The sequence below is a fragment of the Engraulis encrasicolus genome, chromosome 13, assembly GCF_034702125.1.
Source record: "Engraulis encrasicolus isolate BLACKSEA-1 chromosome 13, IST_EnEncr_1.0, whole genome shotgun sequence".
Taxonomy (NCBI): domain Eukaryota; kingdom Metazoa; phylum Chordata; class Actinopteri; order Clupeiformes; family Engraulidae; genus Engraulis; species Engraulis encrasicolus.
This window is the reverse complement of record NC_085869.1, coordinates 45,561,096-45,587,041: the sequence shown is the minus strand read 5'-3', so window position 1 is coordinate 45,587,041 and position 25,946 is coordinate 45,561,096. Positions and strand designations below refer to the sequence as shown.

Genomic DNA, 25,946 nt, shown 5'->3' with positions numbered 1-25,946 from the left:
GGGTATGTGTTTGACAGGGGAAAGTGTGTATGTTTTTGTGTGTGCAAGACAGTGTGTGTGCAAGAGCGAGAGAACGAACGTGTGAGAGAGAAAGAGAGAGTGTGCGTGTGCGTGTGCGTGCGCGCGCGCGCGTGTGTGTGTGTGTGTGTGTGTGTGTGTGTGTGTGTGTGTGTGTGTGTGTGTGTGTGTGTGTGTGTGTGTGTGTGTGTGTGTGTGTGTGTGTGTGTGTGTGTGTGTGTGTGTGTGTGTGTGAGAGAGAGAGAAAGAGAGAGAAAGAAAGCATGTGTGTGCCATTGTGATTATGGAGAGAGAGCACTGCTGCGTGTGCACCAGCAAGAACACACACGTGGGGTCAAGACAGGCCTGCCATCTCTAAACATACTCCACTGCTTATGTATATGTATGGCTGTCAGTCAGTGTGCACACACGACTACACGAGTGTTTCTCCCTCCTTCTCTCTCTCTCTCTCTCAGTCTCTCTCTCCTGTCTCTAACATGTTTTTATGTGTGTCTGACTGTATGTTTATGTATGGGTCTCAGTAGGAAGGGGGCACCACGGAGGGAAACGGTTGTCTCTTTGCATGTGTGGGTCTTCGTCTGTGTGTGTGTACATACAAGTGTGACAGAGAAAGAATAGAATGACAGGCACATAAAAAAGAGAGGAGAGAGAAAGAGAGAAAGAGAGAGAGAGTTGCAAGAAAGAATAAGAATAGAAAGAAAGTGAAAGACAGACAGAAAAACAAAGAGAGAGAGAGAGAGAGAGAGAGATGGAGAGATAGAGAGAGAGAGAGAAAGAATGATGTGGATGAGGGGGTTATTGGACTGTGGTCAGTCCAGAAGGGTGTGACTGGAGCTTGTCTGTAGCGTGTGGTGGTGGTGGAGAGGGGGAGGGGAGAGTGGTATGGGTATGCTGCACTGGCATGCAGAGAAAAGCAAAGCAAAGCAAAGCAAAGCAGAGCAGAGAAGGGTGGGGTGCAGTGGGATGGGACTGGACTAGCGGGTGGGTGGGGTTGGGGTTGCACAGGGACGGACTATGATTTCATGGGCCCCTGGGCCCGGCAACAAGAAAGCCCCCATCCTCAACGGCTGTTTCTAGTATATAAAATGGTGCAGGGTTTTAGGCCAGATGTGAGAGTCTATGTTGTTATTGTTGATGAGAAAATGTGAAAATGCAGTTGCTAAAAGTGTGATTTTAACGCCTTGTGAGAATGGAAATAGACAAGCTTGGCCTTCAGGGTCCCCTTGACTCTTGGGCCCCTGGGTTTGGGCCCGGTAGGCCCGTGCAGTAATCTGTCCGAGGGGTTGAGTGGTGTTGGTGTTGGGGGGTTGGCACTAAGCAGGCGGCGGCACACTCTGGGACTCTAGGTTTATATTTGGGCGCACTTTAAGACACACAACCTGGGGCTGACCCTCAGGAATTCACACAGATTTTTTTTTTTTTTTTTTGCTGGGGCGCCCCATATACCGTGGTATGGAAACCAAGCGGGGCAGTAACTATGGCCACTGTACTATAAACACTATATGCCATCTGTTGAAATTATATACAAACTTTCATAGGTTCTTTAATGCAGAAGCTCTCTCTCTCTCTCTTTTTCTTTTTCTCTTTGTCTCTCGTTTTGTCTGTTTGTCTCTCTCCCTCTATCCCCCGTCATATAACCACACACACACACATACTCGCACAACGCACAACACACACACACACACACACACACACACACACACACACACACACACACACACACACACACACACCCTTCAGCTTCAGTGGCCCTACACTCTAGTGTGAGGCCTCTCTGAGGGTTTCTTATGACATCATAGCACGGGTATGACACTGACACGGGTCTTCTGACTGCCACACAGCTGGCATGAGATGACACTGTGCTGGCATCATATCCTATCACACACACACACACACAAAAGTACACGAGCACACACACAGACAGAAACAGACACACACACACATAGACACACACACAGAAATACACACGCATGCACGCACGCGCACACACACACGCACACACGCGCACGCGCACGCACACGAACACGCACACACACACACACGTGTACCGTACAGCGAGCCGGGCACATATGTAGTAGAACGCAGTGTTGAGCATACAATCCTGTACTGCATGGAAACGCATATATAATGTAAGCTGATACTGCCCCCGCCACACTAGCTAGCACTGCCAGTAAGTATGTTCCCAAGAAAGACTGCACCATGCAAGGACACACACACCCTTAAACACACACACACACAGACACACGCAGACACACACACACGCGCACAATATTCTGAGCCACACAGAAAAATGCACAGCGTATTATTTTACACCAAGCCATGATCCCCCAAGAGATCTCTCAGCCTTCACACCCAGCACACACAGCAGAGCGCACACCAGAGTGCACACCAGAGCACACGCACACACACACACACACACACACACACACACCGACACACACTCTCTCACACACACACACACACACACTTTTTTTTAAAATACAAATTTACACACGTACAGATCCCCGACATCCTAAGTCGCGATCGCTAGACAAACACACCACAGCTAGCTACAGCCCCTTGCAAGAGAGCCGGGACCCCTCTCTCTCCTCCAATGTTATGGGAGTCTTACAATGAGAGGGTACCTCTCGGGCGCGCAAAAAAACTAAACTGTGCTTGCTTTTTAACTAAAGATAACACAGCGCTAGCACTCCATTTAAGCCTGTGACAGGAACTCCGCTCCACCCTCGTCTGGAAAGCATAATAGGGCAGCATGGTGAAATACACACACACACACACAGTGCAGTAGACACACACACACACACACGCGCTAAAGCATGCACGCACACACACACAGAACTTCCAAAGTGTTGTGTTTTGATAAATCTGCGGTTGAACACTCCCTCCATATTTGCAAGTGGCGAAGCGTATTCTGGCACTCTTTAACTTATCCCGACAACACACACAAAGACACAAACACAATCTAAGTCCATTTTCATTGAACATTTGCATGTTACATTAAGCGCGGTCTGGTCATCACACAATATACAAGAGCTACAGAAACCAGTGAACATTCTTTAACCACAACAACATAATTCAACCACACATGCACGCACACGCGCACGCGCACACGCACACACACGACCTGAAAGCACCTTCCCAAAAGCCCATTCATCACCAACACATCTTCTGCACACAATGCGTTGCGTCTCTAAGGAGCCTGCTCCAGGAGTAGAGGACTCCCAGTAGCGGTGGCTGTGACTCCAGGCAAGTTGTGAATTCCTCCGGACGAGGCTCATTGGTTTATTATTACCGCCGCTTTCATTTTCACCCAATCCATCATCCTCCAGCAAACACAGCACAGAGGAGAGAGGAACCCGGCACACATGTACATATACGCACATAGCAACACGCACGCGAACACACACACACATAAGTACGAATTACACACACATGTGTAAGACACCCACTATTGTGGGTGAATAGTTGTACATATGCATACTGATATACAAACACACGCACACACAGACAGACACACAGACACACAGACACACAGACACACAGACACACAGACACACACACACACACACACAGACACACAGACACACAGACACACAGACACACAGACACACACACACACACACACACACACACACACATGTAAGACAGTGTGTGAGAGAGTTGGACATAAACATACCGGGACACACAAAGATAGACAAAAACACACACACACACAAACTCAACGCAGGTAAGGTAAGGTAAGGTAGGGTAAGGTAAGTTAAGGGACTCACCATTGTGTGCGGAGGAGTCCTTGTTGTCGGCTGCCACCTTCCTCAGAGCCGAGGCGATGGCGTCTCCGGGAACGCGAGGGCTCTCAACATACTTAGGCTTCCTGATTGGTCCTGCAGTCGGAGCCAGCGAGGGAGAGAGAGAGAGGGGGGGGGGGAGAGAGAGACGGAGTGAGTGAGTGAGGGAGGGAGGGGTGGAGAGAGAGGGGGAGGGATAAAGTGAGTGTGTGTGTGTACAAGAGAGTGGAAGAGAAGACGGTAGTACAAGACGAGAGAGACAGAGAAGAGAGAGAAATGGACAGAATAGAGAGTAAGAGAGAGAGAGAGAAAACAAAGGGAAGAAAAACAGGAATATGAATAAGAGAGAGAGAGCGGGGGGGGGGGAGCAAAAGGAGGAAATTAAAGTGATACAGGGGAAAGAACGAAAGAAAAGGGAGAGAGGAGAGAGACAGTGAGATAAAGTCAGAGAGAGAGGAGGAGAGGAGAGGAGAGGAGAGGAGAGGAGAGGAGCAGAGAGAGAGAGAGGAGAGGAGAGGAGAGGAGAGGAGAGGGAATTTGGGGCAGGATTTAGTTTTTCCAGATGGGATTTGGGGTGAGTGGAGAGAGCCATGGGAAGAGTCCCGCTCCCACTGCTGATGGCTGCCCAACTCCCCCAGTACAACACACCAACCCACCAAACAACCGCGCTCCTCTCTCTCTCTCTCTCTCTGCCCATCCCAATGCCCACTGCTGCCTCTTTCCTTAACTCACTGCCCCCGCCGCTCTCTCTCTCAGTCTCTCTCTATCTTTCCCCCTCTTTCTTTCTATCCCACATCTCTCATCTCTTTCTCATCTCTCTCCCTCTCTCTCTCTTTCTCTTTCCCCTTCATCTCTCTTCTCTTTCTCATCTCTCTCTCGCTCGCTCACACACACTGTGTGCCCATCCCCATACCCACTCCTCCCTCTTTCCTTAACACACCGTCTCCCTCGCTCCTCTCCTCTATCTGTATCACTCATGTGCTTCTCCAGCGCTCTCTCTATCTCCCTCTCTCCCTCACGAAATCCTTCTCTCTATCTCACTCTGTAGCGCACATCTCTCTCTCTCTCTCCATCCCCCTTCTATCTAACACCCCCCCCCTCTCTCTCTCTCCCCATCCCTCTCTTTCTCTCTATCTATCTATCTCTCCCTCTTGCTGTGCCACTGCTGCAGTCTGCACTGGGAATGTAAACTACAGCAGGAAACCACACCAATTAGCCTCTCAGGAACCAACAAGAGACACACACTGAGAGAGGGATAGAGAGGCAAGTACGAAAGAGAGAAAGAAAGAGAGAGGTAGAGAAATGAGGCTGCGTAAAGAGTGCAAGGGCTGGGAAGAGTGAGTGTGGGGAAGAACTGGTGTGTTACCTTTGAAGTGTGTGTGTGTGTGTGTGTGTGTGTGTGTGTGTGTGTGTGTGTGTGTGTGTGTGTGTGTGTGTGTGTGTGTGTGTGTGTGTGTGTGTGTGTGTGTTTGAGTACATGCGTGCATGCGTGTGTGTGTGTGTGTGTGTGTGCGTGCGTGCATGTGCATGTGTGTGTGTGCCTGTGCGTGTGCACAGAAATGTGACTATTTATCCGTGCATTCCTACTGTATTTTGGCTCACACGCTCAAAACGTACACCAGGACACGCTCATCCATGTGTGAGCGTTGAGAAAAAAAAGAGATAAACGATGCATAAAGGATGCTCGAAAATGAGAAGTAACCACACAAAAAAACGAGAAAAGAGAGAGGAGAGTGGCACAGAAACCATGCAGAATTTGCTTAAGAACAGAGGAGCTCCATCTCCATTCTGTCTCTCCTCTCCTCCAATCTCCTCTCTTCTCCTCTCCTCTCCTCTCCCGTCTCCAGGGTCGACTCTGCCAGAGATACGGTATGCCTGACTGGCCAGCCCACTGTCTGCTGCGGCTGGTTGGCTGGTGATGGGGAGGGAGTCCCAGGGGGGCGTCTGTCCGCTCCAGAGCCAGGCAGGGAAGGGAAGGGAAGGCAGGCACGCTAGCAGGCAGTGTGGAGCTCCGCTAGCAACCCCTCCACTCCTCCATCCACCCCACCCCAACCCCACTGTTCTAGCCATCCCTCCACCCACCCAAATCTCTGCCAGCCCAGAGTCCCAGCAGAGTAGCAGCACCACCAACCTGTCACACACCAAACACACATACGCGCACTCACACACACCTATACACACAGACTCACATACACATACTCAGATGTGCACACACACACTCACTTACACACACACACACACACACACACACACACACACACACACGCACACGCACACGCACACGCACACGCACACGCACACGCACACGCACACGCACACGCACACACGCACACACACACACACACACAGTTCCTGCCTGCTTATCCCCCCACCCCATTCAGCCATCAGCACTTTGTACCTGTTAGGCTATTCTTCTTAGCAACCAAATCAGAATGTCTGAGAGCCGGTATCACTGAAGTAGGCTATGTCCTCCTCCTATTTCCGCTTCCAGTGTGTGTGTGTGCGCGCGCGTGCGTGCGTGCGTATGCATGCCAGTGTCTGTCCATCACTTCCAAGTATCCGTGGATATGCTTGAATATGCTGCCCATCTAATTAGGCTTGAAACACAAGCATGGCCATTTTCACACTGACATAAAGCACACACATGTATGGGTCAATAGCGATTTAATAGTAGCACACACATCAGGGTGGTGTAACCACTGCTTTTGTCTTTAGTGGATTATCTAAGAAGCGTATTATTCATAGCAGTACATTAAATACCAATTAATAAATAATGTATCCGCATTAGATGTAGTTGCACCGCCTGACGTCTGAGCCAAAAAAAACCTCATTGTTCCGTATGCACTATGCAACTATGGCATGTCTGCAGTGTGCACATGCTTTTCCAGCGAGCATGAGTGCATCTAGTTAACAGTGATACAGTTTGCCCTACGGACTTTGAAACTTGCTATTCCGCTACCCTCCCCTGCATCTCCTTTTTCAGCCCAGTGGTCTACTTTGTATGAGTTGCACTGTGCATCCATCTCTCCAAAAAAAAGAGACTCAGATGCACTTGCATCTCAACCCAAATCTCTAGTGTCATGCATACAAAATAGTTTACAGTATGATGCACATAGCACTTTGCTCTTGCATCTCATTCTGATCCTAAAACGCCACTGCATCGTCCTCTTCTCAGTCATGGTTCCTTGCTGAGTGCAACATACAACCAGCTCCACGAAAGAGAGATTGCTTCTAATGTATGACTTTCTCAAGCTGACAGCAGCACTATCAAAGGGCATCTCTAAATGACCACCCCCAACCCCACCCCATCTCTCCATGACCAAAGCCACCCCAATCATACACTCTCTCTCTCTCTGTCTCTCTCTCCATGTGTCTTTCGCACGCACACACGCACGCACACACACCTCCCCTATTCATATACGCACACACACAGAGACCGTTCCATCCTTCTCTTAGCTCTGCACAGCTCCATCCCTACCTCTCCCATCAAAAGCTTCACTGGAGCTTCCACTGCCTGCTGAGTGGCGCATTGACCAAAAAAAACAACACGGGGGAAGAAAATGGGGAGGGTCGATGGGAGGCAAAAAAAATGAAAGCGTGACAGACAAAAAAAGAAAATCAATGAGCTCCTTCTAAGACCTGAAATATTTTCTTACAACAGCCATTCTCAACCCTTTTTTAAAAAAACACCCTCTTGACCTCATCATAAGTCTCCCAACGCCCCCTTTACATCATCATAAGCCTGCCAACACCCCACTTTGTACAAAAAATGAACTAGACTAATGCACCTTAATAGCAACTGAGCAAACTTAATTGCAACGCCCCTCAAGGGCTCTCTAACGCCCCCCTGGGGAGCCCTCGTCGAGAAACACTATCTTACACAAAGCAGGAAGGCAATTCAATTGGCTCTTTTTAGCTCATTTTAGGGGTCTACAGTAATTAGGACGCCCATGTAGACGTGTAGATTTGTTATCTTCCCTCCCCCAACCCCCCCCTTTTTCCTGGGCCCCTTAATTCCTCCTTGAAATGCGCCCTGCGGCAACGAGCTGCTGCTGAAGCGGCGAAGAGAGTGTCAGTGGACATCTATAAAAGCCCTCAGCCGTGGAGCTCCAGCATTTATCACAGGTCGGCTGGGCTGGAGGAGGAGAGAGGAGAGGGGGGATGAGAGAAGAGGAGAGGAGAGGAGAGGAGAGGAGAGGAGGGGAGGGAAGAGGGGGGAGGAAGGGAGGTGGTACATCAAAGGCTGGAGGGGCTGCCATCCAACCTGTTTCAGACCTGACCAAATAAAGTCATGGCAGAAAAGCTCTCCAGAGGGCTACAAAAGCGAGCCCTCTCTTGCTATACGAGAGTGAGGGAAGCAGAGAGATGTAGGAGAGAACGTGATTGTGAGAGAACAAGCAAGGGAGCAGGAGAGAGAGAGAGAGAGAGAGAGAGAGAGAGAGAGAGAGAGAGAGAGAGCGCGCAAGAGAGAGAGAGAGAGAGAGAGAGAGAGAGAGAGAGAGAGAGAGAGAGAGAGAGAGAGAGAGAGAGAGAGAGAGAGAGAGAGAGAGAGAGAGAGAGTTATAGGCGCTCTTCCCCACCCTCCCCTGACCTCCCCTAACCTGCCACTCTCCACGACTCTAATCAGCAGGCTGACTGTGTCAGAAGCCCGAGCCGTAACAACAAGATTAGACGGATAAAAAAACCCAATTCTTTCTCTCTCTAGGACCCGAACGCTCAGGATTGAGACTTGGAGTGAAAGTGAGAGATGGGGTCTAAGAAAGAAAGAGAAAGAGAAGAGAAGAAAGGGCAATATAGAAAGGGAAAGAGAATGTATGTATATGAGAGAGAGAGAGAGAGAGAGAGAGAGAGAGAGAGAGAGAGAGAGAGAGAGAGAGAGAGAGAGAGAGAGAGAGAGAGAGAGAGAGAGAGAGAGAGAGAGCACTTTGCCCCAGCCAGCTTGGCAAATCCTCCTCCAGCTGTGCTAGTCTCACATTCAAGCCCCCGGCTGGCGCTCACGTTCATGTTGGTGTTCATGCCTCGCGGCCACGGTCACCTCTCAGACTAGTCTGCCTCTACTTGAATTACACTGCCATCTATGGACTCCACGCATGAAATGCATGACAGACAACACACGGGGATAGAGGGAAAGAGAGAGAGAGAGAGAGAGAGAGAGAGAGAGAGAGAGAGAGAGAGAGAGAGAGAGAGAGAGAGAGAGAGAGAGAGAGAGAGGAGGTGGAGAGAGGGAGTAGAGAGCGAGAAGAGGGAAAGAGGCAAAAAAACTCAGCAGCACTCCTTTCACATCAAAACACCTTTTGAAAATGGGATGAAAGTAGCACGGTCGGAACAAACAGTAAGACAGACATGCCCGTCCTTGTCCAGAGAATAGTCACGAGCAGCCAGACTGGAATTCGTAGTGAGCTAAACAAATAACATAAATACTTACACACCCACAACAGACACACAGAGGAGAAACAACTTGCGTAGTTATTGGTAAGCTGCCAGCCAAACTGATAGGCCAACTGTGTCCTTATCAATGATCTAACCCAGTTTTTTTTTTCATACTCAAATACAGTGAGTCATATTTTGGCTCCATTGTAGAGTACACTGAAGCCTCAGTGACTGTAAGTACCTGCTGTAAGTAAATGGATCTGTAAGCAGTGGAGCCACGGCGCCTAACCCCATCAACACAAAAAGTCCCTCTGTGGAATGTTTTGTATGGTTACTGTGCAACAATACAGAGAGGGCTCTCTTTTACTTGAAGTTCACACCCATTTTTCAGAGTTGCAGGGATGAAGACGCCTTGGTGCTGTTTGGCCATTTGAGTCACACTGAACCATTTAGATGGAGAGAGAGAGAGAGAGAGAGAGAGAGAGAGAGAGAGAGAGAGAGAGAGAGAGAGAGAGAGAGAGAGAGAGAGAGAGAGAGCAGACCAAACAAAAGTGGATGGATGCTGAATCATCCGCAGTTTGCATGGCTTGATTACAGGGCTGGGAAATGGCTGCAATGCGCCCTCCTGTAGCGGGCAGACAATCAAGACCGTTACCATCACTACCACACCAAACCACACCACTGGTTAAGATACCACAAGGAACACAGCTGAGCTCACATCGCTACTTTGGCTTACAGGACTTGGAGGGGGATGGATTGGGGAGAGGTGAAAGCCCATTGGGAAACTCCAACTCCCTTTGTCATTGTGACACAGCACTCCACAGCACACAAGTGAACACTGCACACTGCACACAACGAAATTGCATTTTATGCCTCACCCGTGCAAGGGGGCAGCCCTCAGTGGCGCCCCATGGGGAGCAGTGCGGTGGGACGGTACCATGCTCAGGGTACCTCAGTCATGGAGGAGGATGGGGGAGAGCACTGGTTGATTACTCCCCCCACCAACCTGGCGGGTCGGGAGTCGAACCGGCAACCTCTGGGATGCAAGTCTGACACCCTAACCGCTCACCCATGACTGAGGGGGGTGGATGCTATATTTTGGCACTGTGGTACTACCCAAGAGCGTTACCACATACTGTAGCTGGTTAGAGTACCACAGCTCCGCTGACATGGCTTGTTTCTGGTGTGCCGTACATGACTTACTGCACTGTGAGAATAGATGGAGGGGGATGGATGGATGCTCCATTTGGACCGTTAGCAGTTAGCACACTGCCAGTTAAGTTACCACAGTTGCGCTGACATGGCTACTTTGCTTGGCAGGACTTACTATTAAGAATGAGTGGAGGGCCTTGGATGCTCCATTTGGTCTCTGTGTTTCTAAAGTACAGTAGTAGGCTGGTCAATACACCACGCTCTTCTGTGTGGTGCGTCTCCAGTTGAAAAAACTTAGCAAGTGAAGAGGTGGATCGCACTTTTTTATTTTTCTATCTTTTACATAGCCGCAGAAAACAGACAAAAATGTCGGCTATTGCCTTCATCAGTGTCTTGTGTCTTGTCACAGTGTCACAGTGTTTCTACCCAAGACTGTTAGCTTAGCACACATATGGTTAAGCTACAACAGCTGAACTGACATGGCTAGTTTAGCTTAAAGGACTTAGGGATAGGTGAAGGAAGATGACAAAATTTTCACCCAAGACTGTTACTACAGAGCTGGTGAAGCTGCCACAGCTGAACTGACATGACTAGTTTAGTTTACAAGACTTAGCGATAGGGAATGAAACATTTTGTCGCTGTGTTTCTACCCAAAACCAGTCCTACCACACAGCCAGTGAAGTTACCATTAACGCGCAACAAAAAAGCTGAGCTGATGGCTTGTTTGGATGACATAAATTCTCTGTAAAAGTGGAGGGGCTTGGATGCTCCATTTGGTCTGTGTGTTATCCACCCAAGACCATTACCACACAGCTGGCTAACCGCAGAGATACACCAGCTGCGATCTGAGCGAGTCGAGCGACGGAAGTAATTGACTTTGTATTGAGTCGAGAGACAAAAGCGATTCTGGAGACTAGAGCGATTTGCGCGACGAGCGCGACAATTTGAAGTTGAAATCTTTTCAACTTTTTCATAGCAGCAGAAAACAGACAAACATGTCGGCTGTTGCCTTCGTCAGTGTCTTGTGTCTTGTCACAGTGTCACTGTGTTTCTACCCAAGACTGTTAGCTTAGCACACATATGGTTAAGCTACAACAGCTGAACTGACATGGCTAGTTTAGCTTAAAGGACTTAGGGATAGGTGAAGGAAGATGACAACATTTTCACCCAAGACTGTTACTACAGAGCTGGTGAAGCTGCCACAGCTGAACTGACATGACTAGTTTAGTTTACAAGACTTTGGCTTATAAAACTTCTGAATACTAGGGGTGTAAATCACAGCCTCCATGACAATTCCATTCAATATCGATACCTCATTATTCGATGCCCCACGATACAATACAATACGATTCGATTATTTCCCCAATTACTTTTCCACTTCTATTATGTTATGGAGCTAGGGCATTGGGCAGGGGCCAGCGATTTGATTATTTTTGATACTTAAGAATGCCCCACGATACGATGCAATTTGATTCAATCGTCAGATTATATTGCGATGTTGATACATTTCGATTATGGGGCATGTATGCTCCCTCTGATCAGTGTATTTCTATGCTGGCTAAGTTACCACATAACTTAACACACAGCTGATCTGAGCTGACATGGCTTGTTTGGCTTACTGTAAGACCAGGTGGAGGCCAGGGACATACATGGATGCTCTTCTCTGGTCACTGTTGTCTTTCCTCTCTACTAAACTGGAGCAGACAAGATATTCTCGGACGCCCTCTTCTCTTCTCTTCTCTTATCTGGAGGTCCCAGCCGACTGGGCCCCCGACCATGAATCTGCTTCCTGCTGGAAGCTCATCAGAGGGCTCGCTCGGAGTGTTTACACTCGCCTCCCACATACACACTAGACACACACACACATGCACACGTACACACACAACCAAATACGTACGCAACACATAAACGTACGTACACACACACCACATACACACACACACATGCACACACGTGCACGCACAACACACACACACCCTGCTGTTCCCTACACCCCCTCACCCAGTTGCTCTCTCCTCCAAGAGTCCATCTTAGCTCTGACATTGCCTCTCTGCCTCTCTCTCTCTGTTTGACTCAGCTCCCCCCCTGGATGAAGAATCCGATAGTTCAACAAGCATGAAAATGGCCGCGGAGGCTCTTGGATCAGAAGAACCGCATGCCAAAAGAACGGGGATGCTTTATGCCCTCTCCCCCAAAACATACCTATTTTTACCTCCTCTTGTGTTCGGCATCATTCTCTCTCCTCTTCTAGTCTCTCTCTATCTGTCATGTTCCTCTCTTTGCTTTCTCTCTGCCTTTCTCTCCTCTCTCTCTCTCTCTCTCTCTCAATGTCTGTCTCCCTCTCTCTTTCTCTTTATGTCTCTCTCTCTCTCCATCTCTCTCTGTCTGTCTGTCTTTCTCTCTCTCTTTCCCTCTCTGGTGCTCCCTCTTTCTTCTTCTTTTTCTCCACGCCCTCCTTCTCTCCTCGCCCCTCATCTCTCTCTTGCCAACATGATTTCATACCGTCTGGCCACAGCTCCATGTTCACACGAGGGGCTGCCTCAACAAGACAAAATGATATGGCCCAGCCAGTGGCGGCACAATTGCACACAGGGCCCCGGGGCAAAACACTGATTAGGGGCCCCCATACTGACTGCCAAGGTCAAGAACGAATGGGCCCCCAACACCAATATGGGAGGGCCCTAGGCCCAGAGGCAACAGCCCTGCTTGCCCCCTTAATAGCTCCGCCCCTGGGCCTGGCCTCTCCACCGTTTTGCCCTCTTCATCATAGCCAGCCATTGCTAAGTAGTCTCCACAGCTCCCCTATATGGCAGCTAAAGGGCCCTCTGCCCCTCACAGCACGACCATAAATCTCCTACCGACTGGACCAGTTACTCGCACGACAACACACAGGGCAGCGCAACAAGTAAAGCTGCGTGTACACACGAGAAACAACCTAAGCTACTGAGTAGCTGGGGTCGCTGAAGAGGTTTCGCCATGAATTCGCTGTATACGCTCTGGACGTGACATTGACAGGTTTGATTTAGCTAATATCATAATGGTTCTGGCTTGTCAGCCTGGGACATTCGGAGATATCAATATTCCAATTTGTTTTGGCGGAACTGTGTCATAGGTCATTATCATAATAGCTTACTTTTAATCGCTGAAATTCGCTCTATTCACCCAGGTCACTTTGACCTGGCAAATTCGCCTTGCTCGGTTCATTGGCCGACCCTCCATAGAAAGATCATGACTTCAGTCCCTCCGGTAGCGTAGGTCGCTCTTGGTATACACACACAGTAAGGCAGGCACTGATATCAAACTTCACAGCTGAACGTATAGTATGCCTATTTTAGTCACGATTGCACTGTTTTTTGGTGCGAATCTGAATGAAACTGAACGAAATCGCCCACACCATTTCTCTTTGCGAAGCTGGCCGGTTTCTGTTTACCTCCGTGTATCAGCTGGATAAATATCCATGTGTTAGTTGAGAGCTGGGGGCAGCAGCACATGGCCACAGGCATTCCAGCCCAAAGCTGTGGGGACTGGGGATGGTATGCAGGGGCTTGCTTTGCAAAACGCCCTGGAGATCATGGTCGAGTGTGTGTGTGTGTGTGTGTGTGTGTGTGTGTGTGTGTGTGTGTGTGTGTGTGTGTGTGTGTGTGTGTGTGTGTGTGTGTGTGTGTGTGTGTGTGTGTATGGGCTTCATGGAAGGGACTGGAGGGTGTGTGTGTGGTCATCCTCAGGGAGAAGAGGGGAGGGGATGAAGTCATGAGCTGTGTTTCAGAGAGAGAGAGAGAGAGAGAGAGAGAGAGAGAGAGAGAGAGAGAGAGAGAGAGAGAGAGAGAGAAAGAGGGAGGGAGAGAGGGAGAGGGAACGTGAGGACGCAACCAGTCGGCAGAGTACTGTATGTCTGTGTGACCCTGTTGACTGTGTCTGGCTGAAGCTTCAGAGAGCGAATGTGATCCACACCAGACTCTCTTGACACAAGCTCAAAAGCACAGGCAAACACGTACACAGAGACTAGTGCACTACATGCAACAAAGGGGTAATTCCACGTGTTTCTGTTTTTTGTCATCAACGGGAGACAGAGAGGAGATCTAAACTTGAGAGAAGACACCGGAACAGCACAGATGCAGTTCATTTCTTCTTTTAACCAAGTGCACAACATAGGGACTAACGTTTTGATGGATGTACCATCTTCACCAGAGACCATGAGTAGTATGGCGAGAAGAGCCTAATTATCTGAAGCCCTGATTACAGACAGGTGTAGGCTTATGAGCCGTGGCATTAAGCTATTTGGCCCTTTCTGCCACGAGGTCATTCGCTTTGCCCACACATTTACATTATGTTCCTATGTACCTATGTGTACTTAATTAAAAGAATAAAAGAATTGCATCTGTGCTGCTCCGGAGTCTTCTCTCCGGTTTAGACTTCCTCTCTGTCTCCCACCGATAAAACAGATTTAAATGCACACATGCACTCATTAGCACTCACACACACACGCACAGCGACGCACAATCTTACGCCATCTCACCGCACAAAAGCATGCATTCACATTGCCTCAATCACAATGCTAAATCTCATGCAGACCACTCCTTCCTGACACTTTCATATACGCAGAAAACACAATGTATGCTCCATGGAACCCGATAAAGCATGCATGTCGATTGTAGCAGAGAGCTGAATGTCGATATTATGTGCGAGAGATCGTTTCAAGACGACCCTCGAGCGCGGATGACATTCTTGTGGCTGAACTCCTTGACTTTTTCACATTTACCCCTGACACAAGCACTTCTTCTGTGTGGTAGGGCTCACCGGATGTAAAAGTCCAACAGCACAGGCCTACTGTGTCTTCTGCATCCCACACACACAGCACAGGCAGACAAAACTTCCCTTTCCCCCCCTCCAGCAGAACAAGTTCAGTGCCTCAGCATAATGTATTCACATTGATGTAGAAAAAAAAAATACAGTTTGAAAACCCAAGCTTCCAAACATAAAAGATTCAGAAGACAGAAAATCAGTTGAGGCACTCTTGCCCTCTCATTCTCTCCTTCCTTCTTTCTCTTTTTTGTCTCTCATTTCTCTTGCTTGCTTTCCATCTCTCTCTCTCATCATTCTCTCTCTCATCATTCTCTCTCTCATCATTCTCTCTCTCTCCGTCTCTCTCTCTCCGTCTCTCTCTCTCTCTCTCTCTCTCTCTCTTTCTCTCTCTCTTTCTCTCTCTCTTTCTCTCTCTCTCTCAACACAATGGTCCGAAACAGACGCAGCCTATCTGCAGAGTGCCAATCTGTATTCCTTCTTCCCACTGGCCTAATCAGCCCTCTTCCAACCTCAGGGCTTGAAAGGTTTCCAGTGCGGGCTTTCTTAAGGAGTCGGGCCCTGCCGCCGTATGCATTATGTAAATGTTCGGATGCTAATTTCCGTTCATTCATCGACAAAATTATTCCTTGTAATGTAAGGTCTTGTTTTTTTCTCTCTCTTTCTTTTTCTCCATCTCTCTTGTTCTATTCGTCTTTCTGAAATGTATTTCGGTCTCTCTCCAACTTCTTCCTGCCTCACTCCACCATCCACCATCCACCCCACCTCCCCAAACCACAGCAGTGAGGGAGGGGGTATCTCAAGTCGGGCAGGGTTTTATGCATATTTAATGGTTATCTCTGTTTTCTTTTTTTCTCTGCTCTCTTTTTGCCCAAATGTTACACGAGGAGATTAGCGAGAACACTGATCTCCAGCTGCGATAGCATGCTCGTGCATTCGGGAAGAGAGCACATCCTTCGCCGCTGACAAACCAGATGAAATATGCAGACATCACCACGGGCGAAGTGCGATAATGGCGTTTCAAAGTCTCCGCAGGTGATCTTGATTGATGTGAGTGATGTAGATGCATTACAAATTAGGGCTTCACTAACAGGCTGACTGCTTAGCAGAAGTTTCTGGATGTTTTTTTCTTTCTTTTTCTTTTTTTTCGGTCAGGAAGTGCCAGAGTGCCAGACCTCTATCCCCCCTGTGGTGCAGTGCCGGGGTCGACGTTTGACTGGCTGGTAAAGTGGTGGAAAAGAGAGAGGGAGAGGTGTCAGGCTGAGAAGGAGCAGTCACAATCTCACACACACACACACACATACACACACGCACACGCACACGCACACACGCACGCACGCACATGCAAACAGGACCCTCTCTCTCCAACACCTCACAAAAGCCTTTATGTGTCCAGGGTTTCAAGAGGAATGCCCACTGAAGGGACGGGGGTTTGGGGGGCAGAGTGGGGGTGGCTGCTGGGGTCTGGGGGGCAGGGTAGAGGGTGGGTGCTGAGGTCTGGGGTCAGGGTAGAGGGTGGGTGCCGTCTGACCTTCCCAAAGGAAGTGGGTGGTGTGGCAATGAGCTCAGCAAAGACTTTCAAGTTTAACATGCATAAAATAACTCAATAACCTCTGATGAACTTTTGCTGTTCACCTACCAAATCACACAAATACTCAAAATTTCGACCACAAAAACAGTGCAAAAGACTGGTGTAGAATAGATAAAAGCAAGGCTTTGTGGATGTTGGGTAGTTCACAGAATGTGTGGGTCAGCCCAGGTTTAAAATGAAGGACTTGAGGATTTTCAAGGCTAAGCTGAGGGTTACAACCACAAGAAGACAAAAAGCTAAAACATAGAGAAGACCAAACAAGAGCAAGCATGCACTGTCAACAGTTTATGCAAATGAGGGGTCAGCCCTCGCTGAATACATATCCATCCAATTTGTGGTCAAGGGAATGGCAGGTCTATGAAATCAATTAACCGGTGTGCAAACCTCCAGCCCCAAACCTTCAAATATTTATATATGGGCCAATACCATACAGACAACCAAGAAAAGTGACTTTAGAAAGCTCATCTAAAGTCATCAGCCTAAATATATATGCCACAAACTAATTTTGTTGTTGACATGAACTTCATCTTGCCACTGTAGGCATGTTCTGCTCCAGTGATTATGTAGAGTCATCTATTCTAGAGCCATCTGTCTCATTCCAACCTGGCTGACCACTGAAATTAGCCATTCATTTAAATCCCACCATGTCGCACCCCACCCCCCAAACAAATCAATAGTCTCCAAGGCAAGACCGAAGTCCTACACACAAATCCATTTATTTCTTCTCCCCCTTCAGATATCCAGGGTTCATACACTTTTTCACCAATTTTTTTCCATGACTTTTCCATGACTTTTCCAAAACCTTTTTCTGAATTTCCAGGACCGAAAAACCAATGACCAATCGCGCGCGGGGGGTGGGGGCGTATTATATTACAGGCTATATTACGTAGCCTATATTATAAATATGTAATTACTGTATATATTTATACTATAGACTATGACATAATATATTATATATTAGCCTATTACAAATATGTAAACAATAAACATACTCATACTATAGGTTATCTTTTACTACAAGCTATAAGCAACCATTATACTTCATGTTGTATTACATTAATTCTGCTATAATTCACCAATGTTATATAATTTGCTTGTCTAATGTACAGTCAGAAATGAAAATGAATAGGCCTAGGCCAGCCTATAGCAAATTAGGTCGTGAAATCATCATGAAGACACATTTGTATCAACATGCTCTCTATGGAGATGGATAAATGCTCATCCTGCCCAAGTAAGAAATCATAGGCCTGCCTACTACACCTGCCTAAGCACAACAGTCCAAAGCTCCTGTAAGAATGATAATGTTGTCATTTGTTGTGGTCGTTGCTGGAGCAAAAAAAAAGAGAGAGAGACTGCACTGTTCGTGGCATAGTTCTAGTCTGACGCCCACTCAAGGAGATGCTAGGGTGAGTTTCATTTTGTGTTGCAACGATCTGACCGATTTGAAAACAAAGCCACAGATGACTTTTTCAAACTCTAGTCACGCTGCCGTTTATACCGTATTTCAAAACAGGCGCGTCATGCCGACATTGGTAGTCGTTTGGCTCGCGGTCAGCTGCACATAGACTACTGTACGGATTTCATGTAATCTTTCAGCACACTGGACAAGTTCACTCGCAGGCAGCAGGTGCATTGCTTATCAATAGGCTATCAAAATCTCAGGGCTTACCGGAAGCGCATCTGGCAAATTAAACCAAGACCAAACAGGTCTTAGGATTGTATTCCTTTTGGCATTAGCTACGTTTCAGTGGAACCGCTAAATATTTTACAACGCGTATAACTGCTAACCTGTTAGTAGCTGAGGTAACCGCCTGCTGTATCTTGCCCTTCAGGTGGCTAACAAGTGCCGCTGCTTCGCCCATATCGGACGGACACATCAAAACTTTCGTCCTCTCCAGCCATTGTTGATCATCTTTTCAGAAAGTTAAGCCACGCATTGTTGAAGTAACACTTCGCGACATGCTGTAATATCGTACAGAACCACATTTCTTTTCTAGGATTAGAGCTATGATCACCTCTCACCACCACGCGCACACACTACATCTAGCTCGCGCGTTACGAGGCGGGTTGCCAGGTGTGACTGATTTCTAGCGCCAAAAACGCTTGAAACCCGCCTGGAGCCATTACAACATGCGTTATTTGAAACCCACTCAATTTGGCAACACATGGTTAGGCAGACGCAGCCTGCACTAGACAACATTTCCACGAGAACTCGGACATTTACATTTTATTACGCCGTGGCATCAACTTCATAAAGATAATTGATGAAACACTGGATGGATTTCCATGACTTTTCCAAAACTTTTGACCAAAAATACGTTTTCCATAACTTTTCCAGGCCTGGAAATTTGAATTTTCAAATTCCATAACTTTTCCAGGTTTTTCATGACCGTACGAACCCTGGATATCCCCTTTGAGTTATGCCTTCCTGTGAATTAAGGAAAGGGGAACAGGTCAATAACGCCAAGAACCCTGGGGGCTAATGCATAAGGATGGCACAGCATTTAGCCCGTGAACATTAAAAAGCCAGAGACCTTTAGAAATGTCATTTAATAATAAGGGCCGCAGATGATGCCGGCAGGGAGGCTGCTGCGCTCGCTTCATCTCTCTCTCTCTCTCCACGTTGTGTGAGCTTGCCTGTCATCCAGGGGAGCGACGGAGGAAAAGAAGAAGAATGAGAAGAGGCAAAAGAAAGAGGGGAAAAATGTCATGTACTAGGCCAGGCCTTCAACTTATTCAGATGTGGCACAAGGGGCTGCAGACTGACGTGCTTGCCTTCATTTTTGGGAAGCCATCAGCATGACATTGGCATCCTCTACACGCACGGACGAACGGACGCACACACACACACGTATGAACACGCACTCACACGCACGTACTCGCACACACGCACACACGTACGCTTACACACACGTACGCTCACACATGCATACACACGCATAGTCACACAGACTGCCACAAACACATGCACACACGCACACACGCATACGCACACAGGCACACGGACCGCCACAAACACACCCAGACACACACACACACTTCAGGACACCTTTCCCCTTCCAAAAAAGTGTTGCAATGCAGATTGGCAGACAGACCTAAAAAATGAGGTACTTAATATTCTCCTCCACTGACTCGTCGGTTGCCACCTCTGATCCTTACCCTTGACTGCGTTTTCCCAGAGCGCAAGCAGAAAGACACTGTGGGGTGTTAGGGGGACAGTGTTTGTGTGTGTGTGTGTGTCTGTGTGTGTGTGTGTGTCTGTATGTGTGTGCGCGTGTGTGTGTGTGTCTGTATGTGTGTGTCGATGTCTCTGTGTGTATCTGTGTCTGTGTCTGTGTGTGTGTGTGTGTGTGTGTGTGTGTGTGTGTGTGTGTGTGTGTGTGTGTGTGTGTGCGTGTGCGTGTGCGTGTGCGTGTGTGCACGAGCACATGTATGCGTGCGCGTGTGTCCGTGCGAGCGTGCTGCTTTTACCCGCTCTGTGAAGAGCTGATGCGGACGGAGAACAAACTGCAGCTCTGTTGAGCTGGCGGCGCCTGACAGCCATACTGATGAGATGAGTTAGAATAGCTGCCTCCCATACAGCACTGCCGTACTACAGAGCCCTGTGTGAGACTTTTCTTGGACCGCAAACTAAGAAAACCGGTGCAGGGAATTGGGATGGGTTATGCCGAGGACACATGCAGGCTAAACTAGAAAAGCGAAGAGAGGTGAAATTCAGTGTTCCATTCTGACAGCTCAACGGTCAGCAAGTTGTAGACTGGGAATCAAATTGATTGAAACATTTATGTTGCTGATTTGATTGGCCCTCTGAGGCGAAATTTGCTCCTTATTTGCATAATATTAAAGTACATTTTTTGCTGCACTTCGCCCCTGCTGGCTTGCCTTCGCCCCAATTCGCTTCCCTGATATGAATGAATGGCTTCATTCATGTGTTGCGTACCCGGCGATAGAATAACTACCTCGAATGGAGCACTGAGAATTTCCTTGGACTGTAAACTAAGAAAACGGGTGCAGGGAGATTGGGACGGGGACGGGGAGGAGAGACGGTTCAAATGAGTTTAGAAACAGGATGACAACATCAGAGAGAGTACGAAAAAAAAATCTGAAACTCTCTTCAAGTTTCTGAAGAAAAAAAGTGGGGCGGAGAGGAAAGAAGGGGCGGAGGAACGATAGAGGGGGGTGGACAGAGGGGGACTTTCAAAGGGCCCCAACACAGACATCAGTCTGAACCTGCCAGTTACCCCGCGTTACTCTCTCGAGGCCTGCCTGAGCCAACATCTGGTGCGATGATATAGAAATGCTCTCTTGACTTGCGCTGAGGAGGATCCTCGGCCAAAAAAGACGCAAACATATGCCCCTCGAAGGACCCCCTGCTTCCTCCAGAGCTGCTGCGCTCCATACATGCAGATGCTAAAGCCATCACTGATCATGTCACATCATGCCTCGTAAGATGCCGCAGCTGAGCACATCAGTCTGCCTGCACACTCTATATGTGTGTGTGTGTGTGAGACGTGTAAAGCCACACGCACACAAACGCGCGCGCACACACAGTCCCCACACAGGACGCACGCCACACAGTCCGGCAGCCAAGTGGAATCAAGGCTATGGTAGAACTGCAGTCAAAGTTTTTGTCGTCTTACTGCCAGGGCTGTAAATTAACAACACCAACCAACCAACCAAATGCTGCTGAACATTTATGTTTGGCTGATAGAAAAGACACTCTCTAGCCACTTTCACCTATGAGTGAGTACGTGTTTTAACTTTTAACATCTACTAGGTATTTTAGCTGGTGATGGAAAAAAAGTTGGAGTTAGGGCCTTGCTTACTGCTTAACATACAGGGCAGCAAGTCATTCGGCACTACTGGGATGACCCCACGAGTGGTTGTGGTTACAGTGTATAAAACCATGGACTGTAACAAGTCTATAGTTTAACAATAGTTTTTTATAAATATGTTTGCATCCAGCATGGCTCATGGCATGTTAACAAACGGGTGTCTGAAATGGGACAGTGTTAGTGGAGTGTTAGTGCTGTGGCCGTACTGCTTAGCATGCAGGGCAGTGTTGCGTGCGGACACTAGCAGGCAGCAAGATGGTGGGGTGACTGATAAGGGATGGGCAGAGGAGAGGGCTGATGGGGAACCTGCTCACTCCAACCTGCCAAGGGGGAGGAGAAGCGATGTGCTTTTCTCAGCCATGGCTCAGAACAAAACGATCCCCCAGGGTGCTGTGGAAGGCAGGACTAAGTGTGGGATGGTGTGGGGGGTGAAGGAGTGGGATGTGGTGGGGTGCCAGGAGGAAGGAAGAAGACTGTGAATGCACACAGAGCAACATAGGAGTTGGTATGGGGTGGAGTGGAATGAGATGGCGAGTGGGACACTTGGAGGGGGAGGAAGGCAGAGGAATTCGTGACCAAGCACAGAGCCATACCTGGTTGACCTTGGAAACCAGGCAGCATGTTACGACGTCCCCATGGAGAAGGTGTGAGGTGGGGTGGGGTGGGGTGGGGTGGAGCAGTGGGATGGAGTGGAGAGCTTGGAAGGAAGGAAGAGAATCGTGACTGAGCTCAAGGCAGCAACTCTATGACCTAGGGGGGTGTACCGGAGTCTCGGCAGCGACATGATCTAATGACCTGATGTGGCCAGCGGGGGTCAGTGTGGAGTCAGGCCCGAGCTCTGCCCTGGGAGGCTCAAGCGGGACAGTGTACTGGGCTGGGCTGAGGCCTCGCACACACGCACGCACACATGCACGCACGCACACATGCACGCACGCACGCACACACAAGGCTGAGGTGGCCATACACACAGGGTCACCTTAGGCTCCGTTAAAAAAAGAAAAAAACACAACATTCAGTAAACCCCAAAACTCCTGCCAAACACATGGTCACTTCTATACTTACTTTCTTTCCTTCCATCTGTCTCTGTAAGTCATCACTCACTCTTTCTTTCTCTCTCTCTCTTTCTTTTTCACTCTCCCTCCCTCTCTCCTCTGTTCCACATCAAAGCCCCCTGCCAGTGGTGTGTGCTGTGCAGCCATTTGATGTGTCTGTAATTGGCTCCGAATCGCGTTCCTTTTTGCAGCACACGGCTGACGTGAGGCTCAGAGCCGGCGAGAGAGACGTGAGGCTGGAGAGAGAGAGAGAGAGAGAGAGAGAGAGAGAGAGAGAGAGAGAGAGAGAGAGAGAGAAAGACAGACATGGGGCTGGTGGTTGCTGCTGCTGCTCCGTTGCTGGGGAAGGAGAGGAGAGGAGAGGAGAGCAGAGGAAGGCAGAGCAGAGGAGCGAGGGCACAGCTGAGGAATGCAAGATCAGAAGAGGAGACCCACAGTGAGCCGGCCGAGGGAGAGAGGAAGGGGGTGAATGTCAGCCAAGGAGACAGTGAAGTGGTGCTACAGCACAGGAGGATGAGGGGGAGGAGGAAAAGAGAAAGGAGGAGGACGAGAGGAGGAGTAGGAGGAAGAGAGGAAGAGGAGGAGGAAGAGAGGCGGAGAAGGAGACAGGAGGAAAGGAAGAGGATGAGAGGAAGAGGAGGATGAGGATGAGAGGAGGAGGAGGAGGAGGAGGAAGGCGAAAGGAAGAGGAGGAGCAAAGGAGAGACAAAAATAGGAGGACCACTGGAGGAGGAGGAAAAGGAGAGACAGGAGAAGAAAGACAAGGAGGCAGGGGAGGACTCACCTCTGCAAACTAGAACACAAACATCACCACAAATATGGCTTGAATACACGTTCCAGGTGCACACATCAGTTCAGTTCAGTTTACTTTATTGGTACCCGTAGGTAAACTGGCACATGGCAGCACCAAACACACAGTTTCAGTTCACTTCATTGGTAACCAAAGGTAAAGAGAGGTGGGGACCTCATAAAAGCAACAGATACACATGGCACGTGTAACATGGAATCCAAAAACGTGCAAATTACACATTTAAGAAGGCACTGCACACATGATGCTATCTAGAAATACAGAACAGCACAGTGTCTCATGACACGCACGCACGCACGCACGCACGCACGCACGCACGCACGCACGCACGCACAAGCACACACTGCTTGTGTGTATCTCCAGTGAGTCACTAAGTGGGGGTCTCTGACTCTGAGTAAGCTGTGAGTGATGGGGATGGGATGGGTTTGGTCTGCACTAGTAGTGTTCTGTTTACACTACATCTGTGTAATGCTGACACATGACTTCTATTAAAAACCAGCTTCCACCCCACAGAGAAATACACCACCACAGCCTAGGTGAATTAAACAGTCTCACTCCCACTTCAAAAAGGCATTGGCTGGCAATTTCTTTTTTTCTTTCTTTTTTTTTTTAAGCAAACATACTCGACTGGTAGAGACATGCTGAGGTCTCTTTCTCGCTTCCTTTCTCCCGCTTTCTCTCTCTCTCCTTCTCTCTTTTCCTTTCTCTCTCCCTCCTTCTCTCTTTTCCTCTGTGGTACAGGTGGGATGCGGCTGCGTCTTTATTAAGTGTAGCTGTGAGCTTTCCTGCTGTTTTCAACACCTCCCTGCGAGGCCAGCGGGAGTGGAGGATTTCCACCCCTTTCTGCTTGCTGCTTAAACACATGCGCGCACGCGCACACACACACACACACACACACACACATTACACACACAAACACACACACAATTACACACACACACGCACACACACACACGCACACGCACACACCCTTTTCCAGGCAGCGGCCTGCCTCAACATCTTCACCTCTTCCCCCATTCACTATGAGCTGCCGTGACTTTGCTGCCTTTTGTGAATATGTTTGCAATGAACACACACACACACACACACACACACACACACACACACACACACACACACACACACACACACACACACACACACACACACACACACACACACACACACACACACACACACACACACACACACACACACACACACACCTTTGCCATGCCTCCTGGGCTCACTTCACCTTCAAACACCGCCCCCCCCTTCAACCCACCCAACTTCTTACTGCTTCCGCCTCCATGTGCTTTTGATCAGTCGTCTCTTTGATGCTTCCCTCTCTCTTTTTGTTTTAAAATACTAATAAAAAACAAACATACCTGTGCCTTTAAATAGAAGACGGAAGAGGCGGAAGAGTTTTTTATGAGAACATTTGGAACAATCCTGGGGATGAAGTGAAAAATCTTGGTATTGTCTTACGTAGCATTTTGTAGGGTCTAGCAGATGACATTTATTAAAAGTTTGTCAACTCTGTGCATAAAGTGGAATTTCCTGGCACTGTTATGTTGCATTGTTAAAATGTTACATAACTGATTCTGCCACTCTTCATAAAAGGCATTTTGTACGGTGCACTACATAGGAACAATAAAGGACAATTATTAAAAGTTTGTCAACTCCATACATAAAGTGGAAAAACTTGGCAAGCTTGTGTTACATAATTTTGTTATTCATACCTGATTCGGTCATTTTGTGAATGGCATTTGCAATTTCGTAGGGTCTAGCACTAGAGCGGAATAACACATGACATTTATTAAAAGTATAAAGTGGAATAATGTTGCATGGCATTGTTATACACTGCATAAGTGATTCTGCCACTTTTCACAAATGCCATTTTGTAGGGTCCTAGCACTATGTGAGAACAGTAGATGACATTTCCTAAATGTTTATCAAATCGATCCAGCGACTCAGCTAAACCGTCTGAACTGATGCTGCGACACAACTTGCGCCTCTGCTGGTCCTCTGGAAACATGGGCATCACATCACAATCGTTGCTGAATAATACTAAACAGACCAGATTCCTTTTGACCCGGTTTAGGACTTGACACTATGGTGTAATCGACAATTGTATTGACAATAGACAATGATTATACAAGACTATTGTATAAACCACCAGAGCTGGTAATGCCGGTTTGATTTCCACCGCACAGTCTTGTTCAGAGATGGCAATTAGGCATTTTTTAAACATAGAGCTCATCAGGGGAACAAATTACACTCTGAGCAGCGACAACTCAAAATAAACAACTCCTCCTGAGGGCAAAACCAACAGCCATTGCCAGCACTTCAAGAAACTTCTAAAGGGGGAAGGAAGTTTAAGCGCCCATACTTCTTTCTCGTCTTGTCTGTTTTCCAGACGCGGTGATAAGTGGCATAAACAGAGCTGGATCATCTCATTGTGAGGCTTTTCTCTCCTTTAACGCTCTTCAGGCTCTCTGCGGAGGACAAAGAGGCCAAGGCCGCAGACTAATTGTCAGTTCATGTCATGGTTAG

At 48.2% G+C, this 25,946-nt stretch overlaps 1 protein-coding gene across 2 annotated transcripts in view; it reads right to left on the bottom strand.

Moving 5' to 3' along the window:
• The window catches only part of tanc1b (tetratricopeptide repeat, ankyrin repeat and coiled-coil containing 1b), a 208,350-nt gene that overhangs the window by 140,092 nt on the left and 42,312 nt on the right, over positions 1-25,946 (bottom strand). For both annotated transcript variants that reach the window (XM_063214044.1, XM_063214043.1), the window contains exon 4: positions 3,789-3,899. In XM_063214044.1, the coding sequence (XP_063070114.1) occupies positions 3,789-3,899 (111 nt within the window). The remainder of the gene's footprint in view (positions 1-3,788; positions 3,900-25,946) is intronic.